Source organism: Stegastes partitus, unplaced genomic scaffold (assembly GCF_000690725.1).
Source record: "Stegastes partitus isolate 25-593 unplaced genomic scaffold, Stegastes_partitus-1.0.2 Scaffold151, whole genome shotgun sequence".
Lineage (NCBI taxonomy): Eukaryota > Metazoa > Chordata > Actinopteri > Pomacentridae > Stegastes > Stegastes partitus.
The window spans coordinates 183,831-193,556 of record NW_007577882.1 but is presented as its reverse complement, the minus strand read 5'-3'; the positions used below and the strand labels follow the sequence as shown (position 1 = coordinate 193,556).

Below are 9,726 nucleotides of genomic sequence, written 5' to 3'. Positions count from 1 at the left end.
GTGTGTGTGTGCGCGGCGGAGATGGAAAAGCCAATTAAAATTCGGGAGGCAGAAAGAAAAGAACTTGTGTTACACCATAACTGTGTGATTTTAACTGAATCCATTGTCTCAGAGGAATTTCTTTAGATTTTCAGACACTAACTGCTTGTAATTTAGATGAAATAATCCCCTGGACTCCTGTTGCTGCGCAGCGGCACACTAAATCATTCTGAATAACTTCGCTCCCCCCCCACCCCCTCTCGGCCAAGCTCAGGGAGCGCTGTGCGGCTGACAAAATACTCCCCCATCACCGCCACAAGCTGCTGTTCAGTGCCTGAGAGGACCAAGCAGAGCTGCGTGCGCTTCTCTCTCTCGCTCCCTCTCTCTCTCTCTCCCTCTCCAAAGTCTCTGACAAACAGCAGCCATCTGAGAGCGCAGAGGCGAGTTTAGGCTCATTCACTGTGATCACAGCGGGACCGATGTTGAAAGCGCGCACCAGCGTTCTTCCAAAATGTGCCAGTGCGACTCATCTGGATCAAAATCGAGACCGGGCTCCCTCTCCGAAGCCGGGAAGCTCTTCCTGAAACACACCACCTTGCACGGTTTGAGACACATCTTCCTCAGCGGCTCGTACCCCCGGAGAGTTGCCTGGCTGCTGGCTTTCTTGGCGGCTCTGGCTCTGCTCTTCACCTGGTCCTCCAACAGAGTGCGGTACCTGCTCTCCTCGCCCGTGTACACCAAGGCGCACATGGTGTACGCCAAGCGCCTCGTTTTCCCCGCCGTCACCATCTGCAACCAGAACCTCCTGCTGCCTCGACGCATGAAGAAGACTGACATTTTCAGCGCTGGGAGGTGGCTGGGACTTTTGGGGAGGAACTGGCAGGTCTCCCCTGCCGCGAGAGAGGCGCTAACCCCTCTGCGGGGCGACGGCGGCGGGAGCGCACAGGGCGAGCCACCCTGGTCCCCTCTGTCTCGGATTTTGGACTTCAATCACTTCCTTCCTCCGCCGCGGGAGTCCCAGCCGTCCATGAGGCAGCTGCTGGACCGGCTGGGACACCAGCTGGAGGAGATGCTGTTGTACTGTCGGTACCAGGGAGAGCTCTGCGGGCCGCGCAATTTTAGCACCGTGAGTGTGTCACTAAAGTTTTTTTTTTTTGGTTCGGTTTGGTTTGGTTTGTTTTAGCTCCCCCACCCCCTCCCAACAGGTTGATGCAGTTTTAAGAGGCGCATGCATTTTTTTTTTCTCGATCATTACGCAGAGTCAGAAGGTGAACTGTTAGTAATTACGTGTCAGAATCTCTCATGTGTTGCAGGAATAAATATCAGCTGCTTCGTAATTAATTTGCTTTGAACACATGCAATTACCAGGCTGTACATAATGCGCATTCCTCTGCACTGTTGCTTGGTAATGCGCCTCGGTAGTCCAATTAACTCTCTCTCTACCTCTGAAGCTTTGCCCATGTACATGCCAGTCCAATAATTTCTATATAGATTTCTGCTGTGCCCATCAGGTTTGCAGTGACTGTGTTTGAATTCATAACATATCCCTCTGATCTTGCTGCAATGCTCTTAAACTGACTTGACAAGATCTGAAGTGTGATATTTGCATTTTCCTCACAAGCAACTGCTCTTTGTTCGTTACCATCTTTCTTGTTTGTTCTCCTACAACTGTGATTATTTTTAGTCTCCTGTTATCAAATGATGATTGTACATTTAACAGCAAACAAGTTGAGTAATTTGCTTGGAGGCATAAGAATCCATCAGCCTTCTGTGTTCACCATATGGTCTGAGCGGGTCCCTGCTCTGTTGTCCATCACTGCGGAATCAATGTGTGTACAGTGCTGTGCTCACAAGAGACCAATCTGCCCCTAATGAAGACTTTTGATTCATTTAGCAGCACTTTACAACACTCCCTGACACTGTGACAGAGTGCAGTTAGTGTTGGCCTCATTGGTAAACTGCAGCCCCATTGATTGCACTCCATCATCGCGTGGAGAACAATGTGAAAGCCAGTGTTCCTCTCTCCCACCTCATTACCCAAATTTGTTTTCAGTTACAGTAAGTGGATTTTCTTCTGCTGTTTGAAACACAGTTTGATGTCGGAGAGGGAAATCGATTTCTTCCGTCGTTTCGCAGCAGGGATGGCTGAGGATTATTTTACGTTTTAGGGAAATTTATAATTCGAAACTTCTCGCCTCAGTGGCAGCCCTCAGTCTCTGTGTCATCAAACCGTATCCACAAATAATGCATCAAATTAAAATGCAACGCATCTAGAACCGCAAAACAAGTTATCACAGTCAAACACATTTCTTTCCAATGCCATCTATAAGGAACGTTTCATGTCGCACAGGGTATTTTGAGGGGTGAGCAAGCGGCGGCAACCTATTTCAGAGATAAACATAATGCCAAAGTCTGAGTTTTGAGGATGTGTGTGCTAGTGCATAGATAATCGATGGTGCCCTCCTTGGCCTCAGGGCAGGCAAGACAACCTGACGGCATGAGTCAGACCAATAAAATCAGTCACACTTGAGAAGTGAGGTGTGGAGGACAAAGGTGCACCTGTCGACGTACAATAGGTTTCAGGATGTATTGACTTCTGAGCAGGAACCCCCCCTCCCATGTTGCCGGGTCTCTCTTGAAACTATAAATATGGTCCACTGACCTCATCAGTCCATCCTTCCCTCGATTCAGTGCCTCTGTCCTTCTTTATCCAAGCTCTAACAACACACATGCCTAATTCTCATCTGGACTCTCCTCACTCGCAGGTCACAGACATTGATTTTAGTTCAGAAATCAATCTAAGAACATGCTGCTGGCCTGTACTCCTCCTGTGCAGCTCATTGACTGACACCTCTCTGCCCAGGTTTCTTAAATCTTATTGGGGAGGCTATACGTGGGTGTATTAGTTTTTTTTTTATTTCTTGCATGAATAATCAGTGTACTGGGTGTTTTTTTTTTTTGTGAATTTATGGTGGACATGTTGACACAAAAAATACACCCTAAGACTAGAAAAATCATAAAAATAAAAAATAAAAAAAAACAGCTACTGGAAACAACGTCCATAGGCTCAATATATAATTATTTTCGTTTTTTTGCCAAACATTCAAGTATATTTTTTTTTACAGAATGTTTACAATAAAGTCCTCTCTATTGTTGGTACTTCCTCTTTTCTCTCTTCCCAGTTGAGTCAAGGAGGTTTAGATAGAGATAGATAGATAGATACTTTATTCATCTCCAAGAGAAATTTACATTGATGTAATAGGAATTTGGAAAGAACAACATTGACATATTATCACTTTGTGAAGTTGTCTTGCTGAAGATGTTAGCAAACTTTTGATACACATCTAGCAGACACACAAGATTTGGATAAGATTTGATAATTTGGAGTCATTTCTCTGTCACGTAATAGATGCTTGTGCAATGTTCACTCTCCTTTTAGCTCTGTTTTGGTTCACCAGTTAGTTGCTGCCTTTGTGTTAGTTTTGTTTGTTTGCTTGACAGATAGTGTAGGATCAATTTAGAGCCTTTTCTTTTGTTTGTTTGTTTTTATGTTCAGCTTTTTGCTGAAAACAGATCCCTGTTGCATCTTGAAGTGATGCTGATGAGAGCATTGACAATGAGCCAAAAACAACAAAGTTGCAGGCAGTTAAACCGAAACAGTCTGTTGCTGCTAGTGACCTTTTATATTCCTATGCACAACACTAACTGTGGCATCATTAGTCCAGACATAGGGCTGACTGATAAATCGTATTTGTTATAATTGCAATATCAACATGCACAAAAACTACATTGCATAAGACTGCCTGACATGCAATGAATAAGAAAAATCATTATGTTTCCACACACCGTACATTCACACTCATCAGATGAAGCTCTGGTTACATGGGCCAAGCATTCACAGCAGTCAGGTGAAACCACAGCTAGCCATTAACTACCCTAAGATTAAGTGGTTTTAATTTATGTGGCAACTGCGAGAGAAAATGTCAAGAGATGTTTTTGTTGAGTTTAGAAGAAAATCGTTTAAAGGGAGCAGCAGGGGAAATGAAACTTTAATTTATCATAGTTAGAATGTCTTTTTAAAATAATGTTCTCTTTAATTGGTTGGGTTTCATGCGTAATTTGTTGAATAAATGGATGTTGAAAATAATTCATTTTATTTCTTTATTCAGAGGACGCAGGCTAGTCAGTGTTTGGGATCTATGGTAGTAGTGCACCTATTAAAGAAGAAAAAACCTAGGAGCTGTATAGCTAATATGCCCACTTCAGTATTCGTCATCGCAGTATTGAACAATGTTATCACGCGGGCCTGTCCAGAAGGCAATGCGATGACTCCTTTGACTCTTCTTGGAAAACTCTGCGTGTGCTCCCGCTATGATTTCAGCTCTCTCTGCCTACACGTTTAACTCACACCTGCTCCCTGACAAGTCGCCAGAGGCATTTTGGAACTGGTGGACAGAATAACACTTGTAAAAGTGACACGGTATCACATCAAGGTGCATTTAGTAGATCCTGTGAAGCTTTCATATCACGACGTCTCCCTCAGCACGCAGAGTTTGATCAGTTGCCATGGTGCTGTAGGTGCTGAAACTTTCCTCGATCCTGAGCACCTCTAGGGCGTCTCACCCGTGTTGCTGTGACTGAGAGTTGAAGTTCAGAGTTTATTCTTGACCTTGGAAACAGTAGTTAAGAAAACAGTCTCATCCCCTACATCCATTAGGTTGCTTTTCTGTTTTCGTGCTCTGATGAGGAATGTCTAATTAGCATGCTGGCTCCAAACTGAATAGAAACCGAGGTGAGATTGTTTTTGAGAAGCTGATGTTCACTCTTTATTGAAGCTTTAAAAGTGTTGATTCATATTCGTGGTACACTTTGTCTGTAGTGTTGTATTAGATTGCATTAGATTGGAAGATGTTCCTTGTATTTTGCAACACTCCCCTCTCATACAGATAAAGCACAGCAACTGAAAATAGATTCGCTAGAAATTAAATTGCTACATTTCATCATCTACTTGTTATTCGCTGCATCTGTTGACCATAAATTAATGACATATAACACCCTGATAGTATCAGCAAATCAAATTTTTACCTGCGTGAAGTTCAGTCCAGACAATCGCTTATAGGTGTGTGCTATTGTTGCTGTCATAACATATTCTGTATTTGTGCTCCACGCTGATCTTGAATTCAATGGAGGGGATGGAAAGTGGTTCCCTGGCAACTTTAGGGAACAGCTTGTGCATCCTTGTCACATTGTCATGTGAAGGATAGCCGAGGGCCATCTCAACAGTCTCAGGCTGTCTGTCTGTGAATTATTTATCGAAGAGAAAGACGATGACATTTCTACACCCTGCGAGAAGGAGAGAGAGTGATGTCTCTCTCAGTGTTTTTCCTCATAGGTGGGCTTGATTTAAATATTTATTTACCGTGTTTACAAGCTAACAAGATACAGTGGTTCTCATTTCAAATGCAATGTATAGGGCTCATGGCTCAGTGGTGCAAATACGGAATGCGATGCAGGATTTACCTCATCAAGAAAAGCTGCTTAGGCATGGCAAATATTTGCTCACCCTTAATGCTAAATATATTGAAGCAATAAGATTAATAACAACAACTTTCTACCAGTTGCCGTCGCTGTGAAGAACCACTGGCCTTATCCCTCCTCCTCATTTAGAATATGCAAATGTTGTGGTTTTCTTTAATGTCATTAACAAGCTTGTGCCTAAGGCAAAAGGTTGCACTTTTCCCATAAAGGTACACAGCTCATGCTAAATTGTTAGGAATGTGTTCGACAAATTTAGCACTGCCAACAAGATCAACGTCTTTTTCTGATAGACAGAAACGGAGAAGCATGTTAAGACTGAACACAAACCTCAGAGCTAAAGAACACAATGAAGATCCTGACTCCCCAAGGTCACCACCAGCACCCACTGCTGCTGCTCTTCACTCAATGCAGCCGGCACAATCTCCTGGTTACCACAGCAACTCTGACTACAGGCCTCCTGTAGTCAATCACCACATTACCAACGCATACACGCAGATGGCACAGAGGGATGGCTGCACACATGCACGCAAAATACTGTACACACTCTTCCCATGTGAACATTGTCGTTCCTGTACGAATGTGCGTGCACACTCAGGCGCAACGACAAACAGACGCAACACACAACCCTATCACTGTTTTCTTGATGTGTATCAGCCAAGCACTTCTTTTCTTTTCAGTGCGTGCAGCCGCACCTCTTCCTTTGTTCAAACTTGTCTTCTGAAAAAGAAAAATTGGTCTTAGTGTACTTTAATGAGAAAACCTTGGAAAGAAATTGGCCTAACAAATTAGCAGCTTGTTTCAAAGTGGAGAGGCCTCCTGGTTAGAATCTGTGCTCATAAAGGTGTCAAACTGAAAGCAAACATCTTTTTTTCGGCAGGTTTTGTCCGTTGTTCTTGTCAGATATGTTGAGGTGCAGATGGAGGTGGCGCTGTCATACTGTGAGATTTCTCTGAATTTATATTCTGAGCAGTAATTATAATCTGTGATCTCATCATGGTGAGAGGCAACTCAGGGACTAAGATAGATTTCAGGGGCATTTTATTGATGTTTGTTTCCTCCTTTGGAGTCTGTGCACACACACAGGCATTGCAGGAATGAGTTTTGACTCACTTTTGCCACTTAGGCATTTGAAAGGTCACATCTCATATTGTGTCCGATTATCAGAAGACGTTTTATTACATTTCACCGCTTTGTGGCTTAAAAGCTCCTATATAACCGTGTCTTGGGAGTTCATCCATTGTGATTCCCACTCCAGTCTCTTCCACACACATCACTGATCGGAATTCACGTTATGCTAACTTTTCCTTTGTGAGACATGGCTTTTTTTTCTGCTCTGTGCATCTGGTGTTTGTGACATTTGAGTAATTTGTCATAAAGCGCTAATGTCTGACTCATAACTCATCCATGTAATAAACGCCTTCTTATTTGTTTCCAAGGTCCTTACAATATATTCACAAGAAAAAAAGAAAGCAGCGACATGAGGGGAGAAAAAAAAAGCCTGTTGTACAAATTATCTGTGTCGTGATGTAGTTATTTGCACCACTATCTTCTTCTGAATCCTTATCTCACTGTATGTTGAGAGTACAGTATTTGGACTAAGAATGGAGGATGGAAAAAAAGAAAAGAGCTATTTCAGCTATTGGTTCCCTGCTTGTGTTGTCTCTTCTCTGCAAACCCCTCCCGTATTTTCTATTACTGCTTCCTCATATAAATGTCAAAATGTTGAAGGTTAATAATAAGTTAATTGTGAGCTAGCATGCTTTGATACAGGGCTCGGAATCATGCGGCTTGACAGCAAAGTAGAGGGACATTTTATTTTGGATTCTGGCCATGACTTTCCATTTCCTAATGTTTATGATTCGATTACACATCCATTAGTTCACTGGCAATCATGTCTTTGCCGATAGGTTATAGTTTCCTGCTGTGCACTATAGAGGCTCTCCAGTAAATGTTGCTGCACAGTATCTATGTGATCAACTAATGACACATCTCACTCTTCACATGTGGTTTCAGGGAAGGTATAGTTAGTTTTGTTTTCATCGTGTTTTTAAAGCTCCACTCCATTTCATCTGCAGATGTATGTAGAAGCTAAAATGTAGCATGTTGAGTTTGCTTAATTCTCTCTCTTTAAAAAAAAAAAAAATCTTTTTACAAGATGCTTTGAATCCAGTTGAAAGAGAAAAGGAGTAATTATTGTTGGATTCCTCAGTTATTCAGTCAATCACCTGGAAATTTGCCCGGTTCCATTTTCTCAAAAGTGAAGATATGTTGGATGGTAGGACAAATCAAAACATTTATTTTTGTCAACTTCTGGAGTGTAGTTGTATAATTCCTCTATTTTTTTTCTTTATTTCTGAGATTTTCTTTCAAGTATGTGGCTCCATATTTTCTGATTTCAGTGTATCTGATGAGATAGAACCCACAAATATTCAATTAATTGCCACATATAGCCAAAACAGGCAGCAGCATTCTCACAATTGAAAAGCTGACAACGTTAAATGTTTCTGTCCACCACTGTATTGATTATCAACAGATCTTTTCAACTGTCGTCTCAAAACTGAGAACAAAAATAACCTCATTCACTGCTGCAAGATTAACTTCGGTGGCAGCCTTCATTGTTGTCGAGTGTGAGATTTCGCAGGCAAAGGATATCCCACTCTGAAATAAAAGTCATGTCATATTTACTCAAGCACACGCTGTCTCATGCAGCACTGAGAGGACCGAGGGCTGCGTTTGTCAGCAGCGTCACAGCACTTAGCCCTCCGAGGTCTGTGGCTGTCAGTGTAACAAGAACAGGTTGCAGTAGGTGCTTTCAGCTGCTTTGAAACAATCCCCTCCTTGCCTTTACCTCTTTACTTCTTTAGAGTAAATTCGCATGGCTGGGAAATGAGATTTTATTCTGGGGTCACAGAGAGTTAGGCTGAACCGCTGTTTGTAGTTATCACAAAATCCTTCTCTTATGTGTATTTCAGATCTTCACTCGCTACGGAAAATGCTACACGTTCAATTCAGGCCAAGATGGACGACCCCTGCTGGTGACGATGAAGGGTGGAACGGGTAACGGCCTGGAGCTGATGCTGGATATCCAGCAGGATGAGTACTTGCCAGTGTGGGGAGAGACCGGTAAGCTCACCTGCAGGACACGTCACATGAAACATCTCATCCTCAGTTTTGAAAATCTCAGCTGAAACGACAAAAATGGTAATTATGTTTTCCCTCAAACGAGGACTTGGGCTAAAAAGAGATTTTTGTAATCAATTAATCACCACAGCAGCCAGTTATTTTCAGTGTTGATGCTCTGAGAAATATCAGGGGGGAAAACCTGGGAATCCCTTCTAATCCTTAAGATAGGGACTTTGCTATATTGCACTCACTGTGAGCCCTTTTGATGTAATTGTAAAACCATAAACCCATTTAGTACAGCGAACTGGTGCTGACTTTAGACCAAACAGGTCAGAAAATTAGTTTTATCTGTAAAATTTATGCCCCGAATGGGACGACTTCTCGTTCAGCAATGTTCTCCACGCTTTTATTAATTGTGATTGATGGTCCTTCAACGTACACGCTCATCATTTAAAGTGCACCTACTGTGTCCCTGAGACATTATCGACTAATCTGTATAAAGATAGATGGATATTGATCAGGGAAATTTTATTTCATTGTCATATAATTGTAGCGCTTGTCAGTTAGGCCTCAAGGCCACATGAATCAAATAAGAGCAGAACCATTTGGTAGATATGAAATCAATGGAGGCTGCTGGCCTCTTCCGCTCAGGGTCAGCCTCTCATCAGTTGAGTCCTCCTCAGTGTTACTTCAGGGAGCCCTGAAACACTGATTTTTATGCAGCTGCATATGCTTCTGTGTGTTTGTGTTAATATTTTATGGGCACTGGGAAATAAATGTAAAGAGACAGTTCATTATGGTCACAGAAACAGTGTACTTATGATCTTTATTCAACATGAAGCGCAAAGCAGAAAGCTATGAACTATACTGCAAAATTTAAATATAAGCTACATCTATTCCGAGCCTAAATGATTTAATTATATTAATATTAAATGCTCTTTATATAAGGGTGATAAATAATTTACAAGAGGAATGGCGAAAATCTAAGGATGCAATAACTGCAATATATACAGAGTGATAAATTGTATTCACACACTTTTAACTGCTCACATTTAGGATCGTTTACATTATTGTCAGTGATTTGTG

At 42.1% G+C, this 9,726-nt stretch overlaps 1 protein-coding gene across 5 annotated transcripts in view; it reads left to right on the top strand.

Moving 5' to 3' along the window:
• The window catches only part of asic1b (acid-sensing (proton-gated) ion channel 1b), a 169,670-nt gene that overhangs the window by 139,020 nt on the left and 20,924 nt on the right, over positions 1–9,726 (top strand). For 4 of the 5 annotated variants that reach the window (XM_008279272.1, XM_008279271.1, XM_008279270.1 and 1 more), the window contains one exon: positions 8,490–8,640. In XM_008279272.1, the coding sequence (XP_008277494.1) occupies positions 8,490–8,640 (151 nt within the window). Of the gene's footprint in view, positions 1–490; positions 1,106–8,489; positions 8,641–9,726 lie in introns of those variants that run through there. The other variant, XM_008279269.1, reaches the window with a different exon arrangement.